The sequence below is a fragment of the Micrasema longulum genome, unplaced genomic scaffold (assembly GCF_059751315.1).
Source record: "Micrasema longulum isolate JH-2025_06_02 unplaced genomic scaffold, ASM5975131v1 h1tg001292l, whole genome shotgun sequence".
In the NCBI taxonomy this organism is placed as follows: domain Eukaryota; kingdom Metazoa; phylum Arthropoda; class Insecta; order Trichoptera; family Brachycentridae; genus Micrasema; species Micrasema longulum.
In genome coordinates this window covers 29,094-50,566 of record NW_028278479.1, presented here as the reverse complement: position 1 = coordinate 50,566, position 21,473 = coordinate 29,094, and the positions used below count along the sequence as shown (strand labels likewise).

At 32.4% G+C, this 21,473-nt stretch overlaps 2 protein-coding genes across 4 annotated transcripts in view; one reads left to right on the top strand and one right to left on the bottom strand.

The window, feature by feature from the left end:
* BBS4 (Bardet-Biedl syndrome 4) overlaps positions 1–2,863 on the bottom strand; it is a 46,904-nt gene extending 44,041 nt beyond the window's left edge. For both annotated transcript variants that reach the window (XM_088234825.1, XM_088234826.1), the window contains exons 1-2: positions 2,702–2,863; positions 988–1,133 (exon numbers count right to left, since the gene is read on the bottom strand). In XM_088234825.1, the coding sequence (XP_088090951.1) occupies positions 988–1,133; positions 2,702–2,780 (225 nt within the window). In that variant the 5' untranslated portion in view covers positions 2,781–2,863. The remainder of the gene's footprint in view (positions 1–987; positions 1,134–2,701) is intronic.
* Positions 2,864–2,989: 126 nt separating this feature from the next.
* On the top strand, positions 2,990–16,546 carry LOC148276049 (solute carrier family 35 member F5). 2 transcript variants are annotated; one of them, XM_088234823.1, is made up of 10 exons: positions 2,990–3,511; positions 4,602–4,739; positions 6,435–6,491; positions 8,360–8,473; positions 9,228–9,380; positions 10,299–10,481; positions 10,635–10,791; positions 12,355–12,514; positions 13,883–14,140; positions 15,407–16,546. In XM_088234823.1, the coding sequence occupies exons 1-10, from the start codon at positions 3,392–3,394 to the stop codon at positions 15,477–15,479; spliced, it is 1,413 nt and encodes a 470-aa protein (XP_088090949.1). In that variant the 5' UTR covers positions 2,990–3,391; the 3' UTR covers positions 15,480–16,546. The 2 variants fall into 2 exon arrangements, with proteins under 2 accessions (XP_088090949.1, XP_088090950.1); XM_088234824.1 differs by lacking the exon at positions 2,990–3,511 and adding an exon at positions 3,750–3,817.
* The last annotated feature ends 4,927 nt before the right edge of the window (positions 16,547–21,473 follow it).

Below are 21,473 nucleotides of genomic sequence, written 5' to 3'. Positions count from 1 at the left end.
GCGTGATGGTTTGTTTGTTTGTTTTTGTTTGAAATAGGGCACACATAAACATATTCTTATGTGTGTACTCTAATAATAACAATGTACAAATATTTCATCTATAAGTTGTTATACACATATTTCTTTTTTTTTCTTTGTAAATATTTTTTCCCATATCATAATATTTCTTTACACCTTTATATAAAATAGAATTTTGAGACTCCACCTTTTTTATAGTGAAACTCGACATTTTAGATATTTTTTTCTGTGATTAATATAAACATATTTTATGATTTTTTCATTTATGTACCCAGGATCCCATGAATACAGAGTTGAATAAATAGAGTTTTGCTACTGACACAATAATGAAAATACGTGTATAGTTTTATTCCACTTTTATTTATAATTTTTACCAGTGACCGGCTTTCGTCGTGATCAAAATCGTAAGACTGATGGGAGACTAAACATATTTCTAAGTTAATACACCAGTCTGACGATGTCGGTCACGGAAGCGAAACCCAGTCACTGGTAAAAATTATAGATAAAAGTGAAATAAAACTAAATGCGTATTTTTATTACAATAATACGGATTGCATTTTGATTGTTTTTTTCTCCTGGAAAATTCTTTTTTTTATAAGCCCGTTTTTGCTTTGTGCTCTGTATATGTTTGTACATATATCAGTCATAAGGTAAATATGAAACGTTATTTTTTCCGATTCACAGTCTGTATTTACGTTTACGTAATGGGTAAAATAAATTTTAAAGCAATGCCGACTCGACTACAATGTGGACATAAATAAATATATTGTACATAAAATGATAATAAGCTAAATTTGCAAGGTCTTTTACGTAACTTGGCTACAATTATTCATTCGTATAATATGTCTAAAATACATACCTCGCAAACGTAACACTAATAATTCACTAGAATGTTATCTTTTAGGAAACAGCTTTGAAATTCTTAAAGTTATCTAGTAAGTAAGTTAGTGTAATTATTAAATTACTTGCCAACAAATAATGTGCAAATTCGTTATGACCTCCGCTTTTTTCCAATTCCCGGTGTATCAAACTCCTCGCTTTTTCTGTTTCCTTCCTCGCGTAGTGAAGGTGCATCAGCCAATTGTGACTTTCCATGGGAGGCAATAATGTTGATTCTAAAAACATAACCAATTGCTTAACTCATGCCCGAACGCTGTCGTGCCCCACGCGTATTTAGTCGTTCTTCGACCATCCGGGCGCTTAAGCTAGGGTTTCCTAAGACAGCGGTGCCTGTATCTTAACGGCTGTAGTGAACGGTGATGCGGTGGACAGCCGTCGTAACGGTGACAAGAGAGTGGTTTCCCAGGAAAACGGTGTTATCAACACCGTTTAACACTGTTTTCCTAGGAAACCACTCTCTAGTCACCGTCAAAACGGCAGTCCACCGAATCACCGTTCACTACGGCCGTTAAGATACGGGCACCGCTAGGACAGCGGAAACCCTAGCTTTAGAATCGAAACCAAAATGCCTGCTTGTGTCATGAAAGCGTGTAAAAACCTTTCGGATAAACACTGTAAAAAGGATTCCGTATCTTTTCTTTGTGTTCAAAGCATTAACTTTGTGGTCAAACATTTTGATTAATGTTGGTAAACATTTGTATTTAACCACTTACTGACTTTCGATGTCTACTTTTAATGTCAAAAAGCATTAAAAAATAATATTCCCCTAATAAATAATCAAATATCTTTTCAATACAGCCCGCTTTTTTATTTAAAAATAACCAATCGTGTAATGTTGAACCTCTTAGCCCCACCCTTTCCTTACCTTCACTCCTATAAACATATCGCTGAATATTATTAACTTAGTTTTAGTCCATGTTCAGACATGGTGGTGTTTGCATCTCCTTTAACTCCGCAAGTAATTTATGTATTTTTTCGTAAATACTTTGTATAAGTACTTCGGTGATGGTAAAGCCGAGAATGTATTTTAGTATTTGCGTGTTGGTGTGGTGAGTGTCCTGAGGAAGAGATCGTAAAAAGTCGGTAAGTGGTTAAATAGAAATATTTACCAACATTTGCGTATCTTTTCATTGGTAAATATCACAAGTGATTAACAAAGCTTAAAACAATTAATATTTAAAAGTAAATATTATTTTTTGTAAACGTCAAACTACGACTGGCGGCACAATTGCAAAGCTCTTAGTTTCCGATAGGAATACGTTTCAAAAACATAATTTTGCATATCCCAAAATCCAATGAAAATAAATAAATGGGTCGAAGTTATAAGGAATTTAAGGAAAGAATCTGATTGGGATCCATAAAATACAAATGTTGATTCCTTACGTCAAAATTCAAATATCAAAAACGAGTATCTTCTTATTTTTAGTAGCATATGCATGTTCATTGAATGCAGCCCTGGATAAATAAACAAACTTAGTAATGATGGGTACGTTTTCGTGGCACTATTTAAAATATTTTACTCTATAGAGCGCGTCTATGTATAAATATGTCAATGAAATTATTACACTGATTGAATAATATGGAATGACTACACTTATAACATTAAATAACGTAAAATAATTACACTAGTAATGGGGAATAGCGTAAAATTATTACAAGAATAATATTATGTATTATTAAAAAACCACTGAAATATTTTAGCTATTTTAGCTAACTTGTTCTCGCAAATGTAAGTAATAAACGCAAAAATTACATCCTAAATAAATTATTAAATGTTATTTACCCCTGTTTGTCGACGACCTTCTAGATTCAGATAAATGTATTCCATTAGAATGACGAACTATTTGAGTTGAATCCATCATAAAGAGTTGTATTATTCTATTTCAAAGTAATTTCAGCAATTTCATTCAGAATTTTCCGACTTTCAGAAGTTGTGACTGACAGTTTTTCTTTTGTTTATTTACATGTGAAAAATTTCCATGGAAACTAGTTCCAAAGCGTTGAAGACATAAAAAAACTATATTTTTGGAACCATTATTTGAATGACGTCAACGAGTGTAGTGGCAACATTAATAATTAACATCTAATATGGCCGACATTAGTTTTTGACATTTGTGTTCAGCACCGTGACGTTTTCTTACAGTCGTGACTCGGTATTACAATAAATACAGTTATGTTAATACATTTGATACAGTTTAATTATTTGTTTGACGTCGGCATATATGTGAATTATTCAGTGCGTGAAAAGTTTGATTCCGGTCGAATTGCGTCCCTTTTTTAAAAATTCTCTTTTCCTCGTCCGAAATCGTGATCTCTGTATTAAAACTTAAAACCACTTGTAATGACAAATGTTTACATGATTGGCTTTCTTTTTCAACGCTAAATTTGCACTATTAGTTCTGCAAATCACAAGGTATTTGTTCAGTGCTCACAAAATGATGGGCGCTGAACTGGCAGATTTGTTTACTTCGTAATGAGCGATAATTTGAAGCGAAACGATAATATGCTCAACAAAACTCAACGTTTAATTTTAGGTATTTTCATTCTTCTCCTTGTCGACATTATTTGGGTATCGTCTTCAGAACTTACTAAGGTTAGTAACTTTTTTAAATACGGCTTTTTAAAACATATTGTAGTGATAATTAAAGTAAAATTTTATGCGTATTCTATAATTTCAGCGTAAATATTTTAGCTTTTGTACAATTTAATTCCTAATAAACAAAATCTCCCTATTGACAACCTGTATTCATAATTTATTGTCAAGTTTTGATGGATGTGTTGAACAAAAGATTCATTGCTGTACCTCAACAAAATTTAGAAGAGCATATCAAGTTGTACTGCATTTTTTTTTAATTATTGCAAAAAATTGTTGACAAAATAAAGTATAAAATTACAAATGGTTTGTACACGCATAATTAATAATAACATCTCTACCACATATGCATTGAATCTTTATTTAGTTGTATAAAAATATGTATTTTACAGTCAAGTATTACCCATATTCGCCCATTCCTTGTGTTCAAAATTAACTTATTTTATGTATTAGTTTAAACCTTAGAGTAATAATTCGCCACCCGTTTATAGAGATGCCCTTTTGGTCTATTGCGTGGAACAAAAGAGTTCCAAATTTTTGGTTTAACAACAAACATGTAACGGACGGTTTCGGTTGGCGCTTGCAATTTTCGACCTGAGTACCTACGGCCCATTGTATTCCTGCAAACTGTAGCTAACTTCGTGATGAATAATCATAGAATGGGCTCTACAAGCGGGTGGTGTATTAGTACTCTAAGGTTTAAACACTTATTTTGTTAGTGATCATGAATTTATTACCTCTATACTTGAATATTTAAGCAACAAACACTTTTGATAATACACTACTCACATATGCTGTGACCACCGCGTAGTAGTGCTGTCAGGGCACTTACAGACATATATAAGCACCGCGGTGAATGAGTTAAATCTTCACATAAATGATTTAAACATTTCTAGCTTCCCTGAGACATTCTAGCTACTCATTTAAAGCCTTTTTAAAACAGGTTGTTTTGAGTTGCAGTCAGTCTTACCTCAGGAAGAAACCCTTCAGCGTGTCACTCGCGAATAGTCCGGTAATTGGTATTACTTGCGATCCTCGATGACTAGGAAATAACGTCTTGTATTGCATAACAGAAATGTGTGGTTTTCAGTATATTTACCACAATGAGAAGTACGAGAAGCCATTCTTCAGTACATATGTGAAGACCTCGATGTTTACTCTGTACCTGTTTGGACTCTGCTTCTGGCCGCCCTGGAGGGACAATTGCAACAGACCACCAGCCTATATGGTAATTATTTATTTGTAATAAGTATAATGTTTCCCGAAGAATTGACAAAATGTTATATTTTGCATTGTGCCAATCCAAAATTGAATATAGCATTGGGAGCAGCAACTCGTTCTTGTACAAAAGCCCATCAGAACACCCGCAAATAATGTTTTTGCAGGCCCAATGTTCTGACCGTAAGAATCATCTCCCATCCACTATCAAAGAAACAGCAATTTTGTTTAATCTCATTCAAAGAAACATTTCCTAGCAGTCATCTCTTTTATCCTTTTATTCCGTTTCTCCTATCAAAGACTAGTATCAATATCAATTTATTTACATACAAATATTTCTAGTTTTATTTTAGTACCATCTAAAAAAAATTCTCATACGTATTGAAACTAAATAATAAATAACACATGATAATTTATTGGGTGGGTGAAAGAAATTGACATTTTGCAATAGACTCATGAGATGCTAAAGAAAAAGTTTTCATGAGATGCTAAAATAAAATGTTATATAAACCTATTTAGTAACAAAACGAGGTCATTAAATAGATGGTTTTGTAAAACTCTTAAATTCAGGTCAACGCAGCCATATACATATGCTCATTGAACCTAAACTGTTTCCCGTATTTTGCGGACGCAAAGGACCATAAGACGCACCCCAATTTTTGGTTGAATTTTCAGAGTATAAAAGTGAATTTTATGATTGCCAGCCAATTAGCGGAAGACACGATCACTTAAGTGTTACCATGAATACTCTCATGGTGATACTAATTGTTTTCTTTAAATTGACTTTGACTGAATTAAAAATATTCATACCTCAACATAGACTCGCCTGTGTACTTAGTGAGGCAGAAAGTTATAAAATCAAAAAATTGATTAAGAAAACAAAAGTATTTAATAAAATTAAATAAATAAATAGCACAGTATGATTTCTCTAAGAATGGTCCCCCGAGGCTAAGGCGGTCATTTTTTTTATTTTTATTCCATTTTAGAACAAATTAATTCCCTCCTCCATGGTTAATAGTGATGTGAACATTTTTTTGTAACACCTAATCGGTGATTTCAATATTTGTTCAAACAATTGTTACTTATACAAACTGTCTATTTTCCCATGTAAAATCGGTTTACAGAAGTAAAATCAACACATTTTCTGGATTTAATTTGGGAGTCAGCACATCTCTAAGTAGAACCGTTGGGTACGATTATACCATTTATAAAATTAGGGCCGAGTATCTCTTACCCTCGGAGTAATAATTCGCTAGAGAAGCCCTTTAGCTCTGTTGCACAAAACAAATGCGTTTCAAATTGTTGGTTTAATTTTTAGTTTAACAACAAACCTGTAACGGACGGTTTTAGTTTGTGCTTCCAACTCTCGACCTGAGGCCCATTGTATTGCTCTAAACTGTAGCTAACTCCGTGGTTGATAATCATAGAATGGTTTTTGTCCATATGAGTGACTCTATCAGCCAGTACCTCTTACCTTTGTTATGCAGTCGAGTTTTAGTTTATCAATAATAATTGCTACCTCCGAGTCCTTAATCTATAGTATAAACACCTACTTGTTGCTGCGTATTACTTCGTACAGAGCTTAGTATGGCAACTGTAGGGGTTCCTGCATCCTATATTCATTATATAAATGGCGACAAAGATGGAGAAAAAAACTAAAATTAATTACAATGTGCATTGTAAAATCTTTTTTTTTCCTTTTCAGCTTGTAGATCCAAATGCAGAGGATGATAACTTTTACACAGATATCAACATGAGCTTGGTGAGAATTTTTTCTGTTATTCGTGGTTGCCATGTTATTAATAAAACATAAAATACATAAACAAGATATTATACTCCCAGGAGTTATAAAAACAAACTCATTTGGAACCATACATAAAAAGAAAACATTTTGGTGACTTATCATCATCTTCGAATAAACTCTGTACCTCGGAGGCAGGCGAATGCAAATCCAAACGTGAAATGTTCAACAAAAGCCTAAAGAATCTACTTTCTCTAAGTGATAACTAATAATTTATAGCATTAATTTGTATTTTCAGTATCTTAATATGTTGGTTCTTTCATTATAAGATATACATTTCTTTAAAATCAATGGTCATGCATGATCATAAATTGGATACGAAAATCGAAATGTCATTTCATCAAATTCTGGATTTGCATCCGTCTGCCTCTGAGGTACAGAACTTAATAGTGATGTATTTATTGTGTATGCAGATAATTAGTAGAATTCCATATTAAAATTTGGTTAGGTATCCAACATAAAACACTTTTTTTGGATTTAATTCTACTTTTATTTATTTTTTATATCTGTGCCGCGTTTTGTCTTGTTAGGACATTATCAAACTAACTTAAATATTTACAAAGTTTCCTTATATACTAACAATAATTGCTGTTCAATATATAGGTGCCTAGTGTTAATAGTTTATGGGGGGGGGGGGGTATTTAACAAGTATTGATGATTTTTACATAGACCAAGAAAAGTAATGTAATTAAGAATCAATTAGTCCATAAATGGATTACTAAAAGGACTAGACAGGAAGCTGAGGAATATGTTTCATATATCAGAATATAATTTTAATTTCTTGAAAGTCTTTTCTCATTTTATTAATGTAGGTATGTTTTAAAATCTTTTTTCATATTTCCATTGAATTTGTACACAACAACACAACAATTGAAATGAAAGTATGTACTATTATGTATAAAATAAATAATACACTGACACTCCGGAACGTGCCTGCGGGCCAGTGGAGTGGCTACATCCATAAATAAAAAGGAAATTATATAGAATGTACCTTTTGTATGAACATTTTTTGTAATCTATGTATTTGTATTATATATTGGATTAAACAAATATACTGAGTACATATTATTAGGTACATTATTTGTATATTGGGAAAGCCTTGCATTATTTAAAATGTTTGCAGGGATACAGCTTTAAAATTAATATAATAATTAGATTTTAATATTGGTTTCATTTACAAAGGTTTATTTTGAAAAATGTTAAAACTCTACATAAGTGTTTTATTGAATTGTGAATTAAATTAATTTAATATTTATATAATGTAACTTTCATGTATTATGAATGAGAATGTAACATTTCAAATAGGTTTGTTGTAGTTTTGCAACTATGCTAAATTAATATGCATCGAAATATTCTCTGATATGAGGACAATAGCATCTTTTATCAATAATGTAATTTTACAACGAGTATTCAATATATTATGTACCTTTTATCGTTCTATAATAAACATAGCATATTTTGATGATGATGCTAATATGTAAGTGTTTCTGTAATATTGTGGTAATATAAGCAAACTAATACCCGTATGCAGAGACAAAACTTAAGATGAGGAAAGTACATTCTAAATTCAAGTGCAGAGAATAACCCGAAGGTGAAGACAATAGAATGTACCTTCCTCACCTTAAGGTTTGTCTCTGCATACGGGTATAAGAGTAAATTGTTATAATGAATTGGAAAAGATTTTTATTCTTAAACCATCTCGGTTTTTATGAATACATAAATAGCATTTAAAATATCAACATTACACGCGATATAACATTACATCAATGTTTTTTTATCCCTGAAAATCTCTCAATAGAATTGCTAAAGATGTGAATTGTTTCTTTCAGAGTGATTCAACATTTGTGCCTATTAGGACCCCAGAACGGGAAACAGCTGATCTGTCTGCATCAGAAACTGATGAAGCGGGACAAAGATCTGTTCGATTCAGCAAAGTTGCTGAGGTAAGTAAACAATTTCATTGTACAGTCTAGAATTGTTATCAGGTATTTCTAAAAAATAAATTCCGTTTTGCACATGCGTAGTACTCACTCTGATCTATTGAAGAGTTGACGCCATTATGAGTTGGCTGGCTGTTGTGTATGCTTCGTGGTGCTTGTTTAAAATGCCGAATATAATCGAAAATTCCTTCGCTTGTGTGATTAGGTCTGTAATTTGTTTCCTTAATGCGAAGAACATTAAACAAATGACAAGTGATTTGCAATGGTAAGGAGGTGGGTGAGACAGTTCGTTAAGGTCGTGTCCACGGCAACAAACGAAATGAGCATCCCCTTTTATAAAGAGGGTGGCACCCTTTTTTTAAGAGGTAATACACAAGCTAGTGCTGCACTATAGCAAGTGCCTACAAAATGGTGGGATTTATGTAGAAAAATAGTTTAAGGTCTAAAGATTTTTTCACAATATTTTTTCTAAATATGACAGCGTACATGTTTTCTTCAACCTGCCAAATGGGACTTTCTTTCTGGCTTTACCTTATATTATAAATCTTGTATTTTTTTTATTCAAAGAACAGACATTGTGGGGACCTGAGAAATGAGGATGACATATTGGCCTCCATTTTCTGGTTTTTTACATTTAAAAAATGGGTTATCTAAAATTAAACAAATTTGCAACAAGCGAGATTTTGGGGTACTGAGAATGTTGAAAAACCTATCATTTTAAACTTGGACACAAATTTTAGGTTATTTTTCCTCGCAGGTGCGTCATATGTCGGAGAGTTGCGCAGTCGAAGCGCTGCTCGCTCGCCTGTCACACGCCGCGTCTATGAGAGCTAGTGAAGCTGCCAGAAGGCGGGCAGCTAAACTGAGTGCGAGACGTCAGGCCAAAGTTGCGCTTTGTTTCTGCTTGCTTGTGAGTACATTTTTAAAAATATGGGTTTATAGATACTGTTTACTAAAATAACATATTATTCATAAAACTTAAATCTAAACCATGCCAATCTTCCCACATACCACACTGCATTGATGATGAGAATTACGACATCCATGGACTTTAGGCCCTCAAATGGATTTTTGGTACTACTTTTTGAATAAACGAATTAATACCACTTATCAAAAAACGTCGTTGGTGTCATAACAGTTCCGAAAGCCACATTCAACAGATTGCAAATATTTACGTTTAGTGTTTTTCAATTTTGTGAAATAAATGTGTTTTTTTTAGAAAGATAAATGTAAATATTTGTTCATTATTGATTGTATTTAGGGATAGATTTAAGTAGTAAAATCGCCACCACTGTCATTACTTTGACAGTTTTATTAAAATAAAGCGACACTTCGCGGAATAAATTCAACGTGGGCTTTTTTGTAAAACGTATTTAACTTTTAACACATTAGTCAATGTGATGTTTTGTGATGCAGTATTTGTTTAATTCGTTTTTTTCTAAGACAAAATACAAAAGTTATCACTCTAAAAAAGTCATGTTATGGTCTTATATAAACCTTATTATAGAAAGTACGTAAACGTAGTTTATTTAGAGGCCAACCAAGAATTGCAATTCATTGGCGATTAAGCTCTGTTTTCACGTAAAAATTACTATCCCAAAAATAGGCTCAAAAATCAGTGCGCGCAGGAAAAATGCTTGACAGTTGAGGTACAGTGTTTGGCATTCGAGGGGTTAATAAGACAGTACCATGACTTTCTCTTCAGATAGACTAGACCACATATCTGCTGTTATTAAAATATGTTTTGCACAAAAATATGTCTATGAATTTATATAAACATTAAATAGGAGTCGATCATCATTGTGTGAGTAAATTTCGTTGTTTCTAGTGGTTCCTGGCCAATTATACATTCCAAGTATCACTGGCGCTGACTGAGACAGGAATCGTGACGGCGTTGTCATCTGCGTCCAGCCTGTTCACGCTGGCGCTAGCCGCCATATTTCCATCGCAGCCCGGAGACCGCATCACGCTCTCCAAAGTGATATGTGTCTGTGTCGCCCTCGGGGGAGTGGTCAGTATCTTCAAATCCTTTAATTAAAATCCGCCAACCTACTTTTCTCAATTGCAACACTCACTCGCTAATTGAGCTAGTATTATTAGAACTCGAGTCATGTTATAATTGGACTGTAATTATGCTCTTTCTTCAACTGGATTTGTTTCACAGGTGCTTGTCACACTATCAGATATGACAGTGGAATCCAAGAAAGTACCGACTGGAGTAATCCTGGCTTTAGTGAGCTCCTTCTTCTATGCAGCTTACCTGGTATTCCTGAGGAGGAAGGTTGACCATGAAGACAAGATGGACATACCGCTTTTCTTTGGTAAGGAAACTATTTTGGCACTGATATATTTCTGGATTCACCGGGATGAAAGCAGGCCTGATGCGGTGTTGCTTTTGAATATTCACTTCTCATTTTACTATTTCTTACATCAATAGCGTATAGATATTTCAAAAGCGCGTAGTAGATGTCATTTTAATTCGTTGGTAATTGCCTCCAGCAATTTTCAAATTAAACAAAACTCTGATGGACTTAAAAAAGTGGCGATTACCAAGACATATTTCAATGTCAAATAAAATATCAACTACATCAACTATCGGCTACAAAATACTCGTATATCATATAATATCAACTACTGGATGCGGACAGGGAAATAATGATTATTATATTTATTTATTGAAAAAACTTGGCTTGATTTAGGTGCCACGTAACATCTAAGAATATTAATAATTTTAGCTATCGAAATAGTTTTAATAAAATAAATATAAAACAACCTTGTCTTTAACCACTTTTTTTCTACCGACCGGTTTCAAATCTGCATCAGCTTCTTTATCACGGTATAATTAACTCATTAATCTTATCCTATTTTATTTTAACAGTGTTTACTAAATATTAAATTGAAACATATAGAGCTAATAAATCATGTCTTTTTGTCATATTGTTCTTGTTGTAAAGATAGGAGGTGTAGAGTGAGATGGATACGATCTTTAAAACTAGACAGGAGTAGACTAAAGGAAATATTGTTTTTTGTTTATTTATTATTTTTTTCTCATTATGAATCACCTTTTTAATTTCTAAGATTTCCAAGTTGTCTAATTTTAATAGTTTATTTTCGGCATGAAGAACTTTTATTTCAGTGTCTTTATTAAAATTATGATTATTTTCATATATCAGATGGTTTGCGAATTCAGAAAAATGATTACTATTTAGGCACCTTAAGTACTCTTTTTCTATTATATTAAAGTTTCTTTTAATTTTTACAATTTAATTGGTATATGCCAGATTTATTATATTTAGGCACTTTATCTTTGTGATTTTTTAACAATGTTTCTATATTATTAGTTGTGTAGAATGCAGGTTTAATGTTTGATGACAGGGAATTGGATAATTGATTAGAAATGTCATTTATACTAAGAATCCGCCTCCATTGTTTAGGTGGGTCAGCTTTATTTATTGTGGGAGTCAAATGTATGTATTTATTTATTATTTATTTTAGTATTTAGTAAACGCTGTTAGAAATAAACTAAGATTCACTAGTTTATTATACCTCGATAAAGAAACTTGTGTAGTTATAAAACCGATCGGTAGAAAAAAAAAAAAAAATTGGTTAAAAACAAAGTTGTTGTATATTTATGAAATAGTTTTGTTTTTTAAAATTATTATTAAAAAGCAAAACCAAAGAATCATTCACATTTGTGACTTTGCCGAATTGCATTTACTAAATCTTCTATTGTCAGTTTCTTTTATTTGTTTTAATATTATTCAACACTGAAAATAAGGTCAAGCTCAAGGAATATACTGCGAGTGAAGCCATCGCTATAGTACATGTGGCCTTTAATATTATAAAATTGAATAAAATTATGTATGTTTTGATGATTGTTTCAGGATTCGTAGGTTTGTTCAACATGCTGCTGTTATGGCCCATGTTCTTTGTGTTTCACTTGACATCGTGCGAGCCCTTCGAGTGGCCCAGTCGCCAGCAGTGGGCTTGGCTGCTACTCAACGGCTTGGTGGGAACTGTTCTATCAGAAGTGCTTTGGTTGTGGTAAGTAAACATGGAAAGTGAAGGGTGGAGAGATTTTGTTGTCGATTTCTGGTGTAGTGACGATATTTGAGGGCCCTGGGTGGTCATCATCAAAAACACCGCTACAACCGTGATCAAATTCAGCTTTCCAAAATTTTGCTGTTGCTAACGATGGTACAAACTCGCCATAAACAGCATCCAGTTCGGCTTTGATTTCTGCATGGTTTTTTCCTTGCGAAGGAACTTAATCACTAAACGATGTTTGACTTTTTAAATTTTTTACAAAACACACAATTTCTTGCTTGCGACGGCCGTAAAAACCAAACTGATTGTTCTTTATGCATCGAATTTTGACGGACGTCATGTGTTGGATGGTAGTCTTTCACTAGGGCCCAAAAAACTCTATTTTTTCGCTACAAAATGAATGACTAAAATCTGAAACGAACATCAAATGTTAAGGATCTGGGCGTTAGATTTGTGAGCATCCTGACATTTCATGATCACATAAAGGCAATCAGTGGTAAAACATTGAAGATGTTAGGATTCGTTCTGCAAACTGCTAGGGTTTTAAAAAATGCCCGAGTACTCAGAACTCTTTACAACTCCTTGGTGCGAAGTAGACTCGAGAGTGGCTCGATGATTTGGGGGCCACATGAACTAAAGTACTCTCTTATGATAGAGAAAATCCAAAAGAAGTTTCTGAGATATCTCTACATGAGAGAGTGCGGGTATTATCCTTGGCTCTACCCGACCGAGTTTCTCCAGGGTATGCTTGGCTACAACAGTTTAGAGACTAGAAGGAAAGTGTATTTGACTACACATTTTTATTGATTGTTGCGTGGTATGGTCGATAATTCTGAGATTAAGAGGAGCATTGGTTTGTATGTTCCTGATAATTACCTAAGACAGCGTCAGCATAGATTGTTTCATATTCCAATATACAGGACCAATCTGCCGATGGTTATGTCTGTTGGAAGGGCTACAGCTATGCTGAACAACATCGCTCTGGATTTTGATATGTTCCATGTATCCGAAGGGGTTTTCCGGAGCAGGATTCTCCTACTACTTCTCAGACAAGAGTCTCTTTCATGTTTTTTTTTCTGGTTATAATATGTATGCCTTGAATTTTAGTTAGTTATGTATTTGTTATTTTTAAATAAATTAATTGAATTGAAAAAAAATGTCAAAACCAATATGGCGTTCTATGTTACATAATGCTATCTATTGAAAACTAGCTTTCCCTCAAACCAACCTCGTACAAGTGAAATCAATAGAAAAGAAAATGAATAATTTCCCTGATGAACATTTCCATATAAGTTGTAGAAAATTACAGAAACTATTATTATTATTATTAGGTATTTTATTGATTTGTTTCCTTCTCTATTCCAGGGGGAGTTTCCTCACCTCGTCCCTCATAGCGACGATCTCCATCAGCCTCACGATCCCAATGTCCATGCTGGCAGATATGATAGTGAAGAAGATCAATTACCCGGTTCTGTTCTACGCCGGAATGCTTCCCATGTTCCTGTCCGTATTCGCCGTTACCTTGTTGGCTCACTACGAGAACTGGGACCCGGCCATGGTGCTGCTTAGGAAGGTGCATTCCACGATTGCACACATGAGGGCCGTGCACAATAGAAGTATAAGGTAAAATTCATTACACTTTAATTTAATATTTATACCACATAAATACTGAAATCAAAGATGATACAAAATAATAGAATACAGTATTAAATGTTACTAAATAATTGTATTTAACCACTTACTGACTTTTCTATGTGTACCGATTTGAGACATACACGTCTCTTCGTCAGAACACTAATTACACTAACATCCAAATCCCACTATACACCTTCACCACAGAAGTTGCACAAAAATATAAAACCAACGTGCTGGTGGGATACATGCTTTTAGTAGCTCGCACTAACGTGCACGATTATAAATGCACTGATACTGTTTCACGAAACAGTATAATTTGTGAAACAATAATGATTACTACTGTTCTCATCAAATAACCAAACAAACACAAACAAACAATCCACTACGCCGTTTCGCCGTAAGCAGAGAGGATAGAACTCCATATCACTCTGTCTTTGCGTACAGACCTCGCTTCCTGTACATTCATACATCTTCTCATGCACGCACGCTGATTATTCCTACTCTTGACGTGTCCATCTTCAAGTATTTGTTGGATTTGATTTTTTTTTTATTTTTAAAAGGAATAACCCGCTAAGCCTCTATTTTGAGGCTTGTCAGCAGGTGGGATGGAGGGGATATAGAAGAAGGTAATGAAAAATACGCCACAACACCCAGACCAATTGAGAAAAAAATCTTTCTTGGATTTTTTTCTTGCAACTGGCAGGAATCGAACCCACGACGCCAGTTTCACAGTTGGCCGTCTAACCAACTGCGCCATGGCGCCTGTGCCATACTCTTCTCTGTCTTCCTCGTTTTCTGCATCCATCAACATTGGCATCGTAGATCCTTTTAGCGGTTCTTTCGCTGTGCATTCGCTCTACACGTTTGAAACCTACGCAGCACCCTTTTCTTGATTTTGACGATAATACTTGTCTCAGCTAACGCATAATGCACGGATCTTGAAATTTGTACACCTATCATACATCGTTTTACCACACATCGCCAGAAAGATCGCATTCCGACAGAATTTAACCTACTTTCATCATTATTTTTCCAATTCCATGTTTCGGCAACAGAACTTCATTGTGAACTGCTAGATTTGCCTCCTGCAACAAACATTTGTTTGCCAAGGCAGATTTCCGGCCAAAAGCACCTATATTTTGACTGTAATGGTGATTACATAAACTCCAAGGTTTCTATAACAAGCTAAAGAAGGGGAAATGTACTCAAGGTTTGCTCTGCCTCGGTATGTCTTTAACATCATGTTTTTTTCAGGATCCAAGACTTAGACGAACAAACGGAAGCCCTTATAGGCATCAACTCTTGTCCAGAGGACCACGAAGCATGAATTGTTTGTCACAAATTAAAATTAAATCTAATGAATAGATTTTTTTTCACAAATAATGTACAACTCATTGTTAAGACGAGTTGTGTTTGAGACTTGACAATTTAGTTTTTTTCTGTGATTGATAAATACAAGGTGGATTTTCCTAACCAAATTACAAGTAATTAGAGATTACTTTAGTCAACACATTATTCCAAACAAAAATAATTCAATGAAGGTTTTTCTGTAAATGGCGCCCAACGTGAGTTTAAAATTACTTTTAAATACTTTGCAAGAATAACCCAAAATTCATTTAATCATTTATAGTTTATGAGTATTCACAGTATATAAACTCAGCTGTCAGCTTGCTAATGATAATAATGAATATTAAAATTATTGATTTTATATTAGTATTCTTTGAATTAACTTATTTTGGATCTGTGCATTGCACTGTGTTCCAAAAAGTAACACACTTGTATGGAGATCATTTTATGTGATTTTAATTTAATCTTGCATATTCCTTATTGTTACCTATTATTGTAAAATGTATCCTAAAATAAATGTAATTATATGGAACCCCCGAACTTCAAAAAGTTTACAAAGTTAATATAATTTCCGTCCCGAAATACAAGAGTAACTGAATTCTTGCTGTGAAACTTTGCTAGTTGTTCATTTTTTATTGTTCTTGTACGGGTTTCATTATGGTACATTTTCAAAAGATGTATTATAATGAAACCCGATAAAAATGTTTTATGTGTGATTCATTTAATTATAATTTTTTATCATGTTATTTTTGACTCTGACTCCTACAAATTGATTAAATACACGACAGCTTGACCAGCCAACATCAGTCGATCATAATTTCCTAGAATTGCAGCTTTTGATAATGTATCTCCATTAAGAATTACATTTTTTTCTGTCTTGATTCAATTTTACTTTGCATTTAGGAAAAACTTAATCTATTTAGATATTTGACATTCATAACGTTAGTATCTTTGTGAACAGCTTACTTTTTTAAAATTGTTTAAATCATAAGAGTCGTTACACCATTGATTGTTTGCAAGATTTTTGAAAATGGTGCATCACCAAAATATTGAAATAAATGGACACAGTCAGCAATTATTATGTTACAAAACTGTGAAAATAAAGAAAATAACTGTAAAAGGTGTTTTAAAAAACATCCAATTTAAAACTTTGGTAAAGTATCCTAAATAAAATACTTTTATTGGATTTAATTCTACTTTTATTTTTTAAATATACGTGTTTCTTCTTGTTAGGACATTATCAAACTAACTTAAATATTTACAAAGTTTCCTTACTTACTAACAATAGTTGCTGTTTAATGATATAAGTGCATAAATGCATAAATTCAACATAAATTATTGTTAGTGTATAAGGAAACTCTGTAAATATTTCATTTACTTTGATAATGTCCTAACAAGACGAAACGCGTATATTTATAAAATAAAAGTATTGTATTTTGGATACCTTACCAAATTTTACTATGGAGTTCTACCAATTATCTGCATACACAATAAATCCAATTTTAAATGTTGACAAATGTAGACTGTATGAAGAAGATACTTAAACGTGTATTTAAAAATCCCAGGTTCTGAGGATTTTATGGATACATCAAAGAAAAAGAACTCTTACAGTTAGTTTAATTTAGATTATTCCATTTTTATGGTTCACTAATATTTGTATTTTCGACATAAATAATTTTCATTACCCTTATAGAAGACTGTCCTTTAAAAATACTTCTTAAAATATGTATTTAAAGTTTATTCCTCAGGACAAATTTACACTACTCTTTTTAATGAAAAGTTTAACTTTAAAATTTTACAAGCCAATGAAAAAAGGCTGATTTTCGTACCTTTGATTCACACGTAATTGTTCCCATAGATATCAGATTCAATATTATAAGACCAAATCTGAAATGTTGATGAAAAAAAACGCTGATATTATCAAGATACTGATTTCAAACAGCTGGGTTTAATTTGTTTTTTTCTGTTGGTCAAATAAGATTATAGCAACATATTACCTGTATTATTAAACCATTTTTACGCTAATATAAAATATCGTATGCTTTTGCCTACTGACGATAAACAAATTAAAGTTGGAATCTGAGGCTTATCGGCTCATGTGGCAACACTCAAATTGTATTATTACTAGGTTAAAAAAATAATATATTATCTTGTAAATAAAACAGAATCAACTAATGTTCTATATAATCTACCTTAGCAATTATTGAAAACTTTCAATTTAATCTTGCGCATGATATATTTATGTACTATTAAAAAATCTTGCTCCGTACATTCTTGTCCTGTTTAATGTTTAAGTATTAATTTCAAATAAGCAAATATAGTTGCCACAAACTTATCTGTAGAACGGACGAAAATTGTTGAATACATTATTCTGGTCTCAGATTATGGACAGCTGCAACTGTTTATGTTATTTTCATAATATGACCTATGAGGCCAAGGGCCTTGTGTTGAGTTGGGATTCAACATAATGGAAAATGGAAGCACGTACATAATTAAATAATAGTAAAAATAAAAATTAAATATTATTGCATAAACATACATATATTTTAATGGGCATCTGGACAACACGCTTAATAGTATATAAATCTATGCAATATCTAGCAGCAGTCTCCTGCAATGGTCTCTTCCCTTAGACAAAATCCAGACTTGTACACTCCTCCTGAAAATGGCTTTCGTTTTGAAGAACTTAATAAGTTCGTCCGGGACATTAAACACTCTAGGGGCCACAAAAGAGAAATTCCTCTGAGCAAACGTCGTACGTGCTTTTGAAATTAAATAATTCAAATTACAGGAAAACCTCGTACGAGCATTCTGCTGGGATCTACTCTTGTAGCCGCATGACCAGAAATGTGTCGATGACTCTTTTAAAAAAAATGTCTAATGTCCAGTGCCTTCATGAATTTGAACAATGTCTCAGATTGGAAAGTGGGGGGACATCGTAGCATCACTCATTAGTACGGGGTTCACTTTTTAAATGTCAGGACAACTCTCCGACAACAACTAATGACGTCGCGGGCGGAGTAATTTCAAAAAACTTTCAAAAATCATATCCAAGATAATACGAATCGTAAAAAAAAAATGGCTTTGTTTGACAGTCAACTAACAAATATATATTTTTTTAAATCACTGAATTTCTTCATTCTACAGATAAGTTTGGTACCTCTAAGAAGTATTCTATTATACTAACCCTTTTCACATTCCATTATTTTGAATATTATTTTGATGAAAGATATATTATGAATTAATTATGAAAATGTAAATATGTAATGTATATTTTTATATAGATAATTCTCTTCTGAATCCGTGTGGACGGAGAGTTGGCAGTCAGTACGCGCAATATATATTATAATATACGTATTTAATCTGATTAAATGTAACGATGCCAACGTCTACCAAAATAAAAAACTTAATGTAAAATAAGTACTCTGATGTATTAAATGCATTTATTTTATATTTTAAAATATTTTCATTACAAATATGTAAAGAAATCAATAAATTATATTGAATGAAAAAATTGTAAGGAATTTCAGTAATGTTTTTAATTCAAATGTAAATATCCCATATGATTTATCATATCCTAAAAGCATTTTATTTGATACTACTTTAACTTATCAATTCATTCGTTTTTGTACTTATTATTTATTCATATTTTCTTCATGCATTTTTAAAAAATGTCGCTAGTAATAAAACTCAAATCTTTACATTGTTTTTTTGCAGAAATTCCTTCATGAACATTACATTTTTTAATATAAAGTTTATATTTGAAGCACTAACTTTGTGGTTATTCATTATAAAAAATAAATAAAACAACTTTGTTTTTAACCACTAATTTTTATTTTTCACCGACCGGTTTCAAAGCAAACAAGCATCTTCGTCAAGGTTTACGTAACTAAAAAAAAAAAAGGAATCAATTCATTAGTTACGTAAACCTTGAGGAAGAAGCTTGTTTGCTTTGAAACCGGTTGGTGAAAAATAAAAATTAGTGGTTAAAAACAAAGTTGTTTTATTTATTTTTTATTACATTTTTTATTGAATAAAAGTACGCCTTCTGATGCCTATATACTAATTCATATACTGCGGAGTAATTTTGGTATAAGTGTTTGAAAATATTTATAAAAACGATGAAATTACATATTACATATGTCTATTTTTTCTCTTATTATAATCTCTACGCTATGATGCTTTGTAAAACAACCTAAATGTTAAAATTTAACCGATTGTAAACCACGTTAAAAAATATATTTACGCTATCTATATTTTGATACGAAGTTTTAAAAATGACGTTTTCTGTTTTAATATCCTTAATCACACACTTATTGCAAAAATATATATCTGTAGCATTTATTTAACATGATGGCCACATATTTTTTAATCCATTCTTTTCTGTAGCTTGTGATAAAATAATATTATTAATTGACCACAGCTGTACAAGTTGGTACTCCTAATTACTTTAAGTATCGGTATTATTTTAAACAGTTAGTTATAAAACATAATATTTGAAGCACTAACTTTGTGATTTTCCATGTTAAATATATAACTAAATTCAAAATAAACTAACACTAAACGCTTTTAATTTTGCGACTAAAAAAATGTTTTGTGTTTTTCTTACTGTTTTACAAATTCTCATAAAGGGGATGGGTAGCAGAAATAGAAGCTGCGCCGTGATTATGAACGCTATCTTCATCTGTACATATCGAGACAGTACACTTAACTTGTACGACTGTACGATCGAATCCAACCAATGAATGACCCTGAAAATTTAGTCCGCATTCCTTACTTCATTTAAAATTAAATTAGTTCTCATTTATATTTTAAATAGGCTTCTGTGATAAAAATTGCCCACTTCAAAGCGATTATAAACTCCAATAAATCCCAATTCAAGCAAAAAATGCTCACTTGAACATGATTTTTGTATGACGTCTCGACACAGGAAGATAGTAAAACAGATGGAAAAAATATTTTTTTATTGTGGAAACATTTTACTCCTAGATGCTCTTATATGTTAATAGGGCAGAATCTAGCCACATTATCTGTGCATCTAGGCGTATGTTTTCAAAACTGACAGTTATGTCAGAATTCAATTCGACTTCAAAATTGACTTAGTTCTCTCCTATTTTGAATATGCTTTTAAGAAAAAAAGTGCCAACCTCAGAACGATTAAAAATTGAAATAAATCGTAATTAAAGGAAAAATTGCTCGGTGGAACAATCTTGTAGTGTATCTTTGTAATCGCTCGGAAAATTTTTTCTTCAACTATAACGTCATAATGAAGCCATGTCACTTGAATGCGTAGATATGTGTACCGTGACATACGCTGCCCTTTTGTTACATATCAATGTACCTACCCAAAACTTGAAGGTGAGAGGTCGGTAGTGTATATTCGTAATCGCTCGAGAGAATTTATCTTCAACTATTTACAGAACAGTATCAGCCTGCCATACATCCCTTATTCCTTTTCTAAGATTTTGTGGCCACGACAAAAAACATAAAACTTTGAACACATGTTAGCAAATTATGTATTTTTAGTTATCTACTTGTTATTTGGTAAAATTAAAAATATTTTATGGTAGTTTATTTTAAAGCCTTGACGAAAGAACAGTCATATTCTGAAACCGGTCAGCAGATTACATTTATTTAGTGGTTTTACACAAATTAAAGAAGCAGTTATATTATTCAGCCAAGCCTTTGTTCCCTGAACGATTTAGTAGAGTTTTTGGACTTTTTTTTAAATTACGTTATATAGCTTGAAAATGATTATATTTTTTTGCTTGTTTTTTTAATACTAGACTATAAAAAAATAAAAAATTGGTGCAAATTTGTATAGTAGGGAATTGCAATAAAAACGTTGTTATTTTTCTAATACGATGTATTTACAAAAATTAATTGAAACCCGCATTATAAATAAAATATAATATGTTCATTGTTATTATTAAAGCACACATAAGAATGTGTTTATATGTGCCCTATTTCAAAA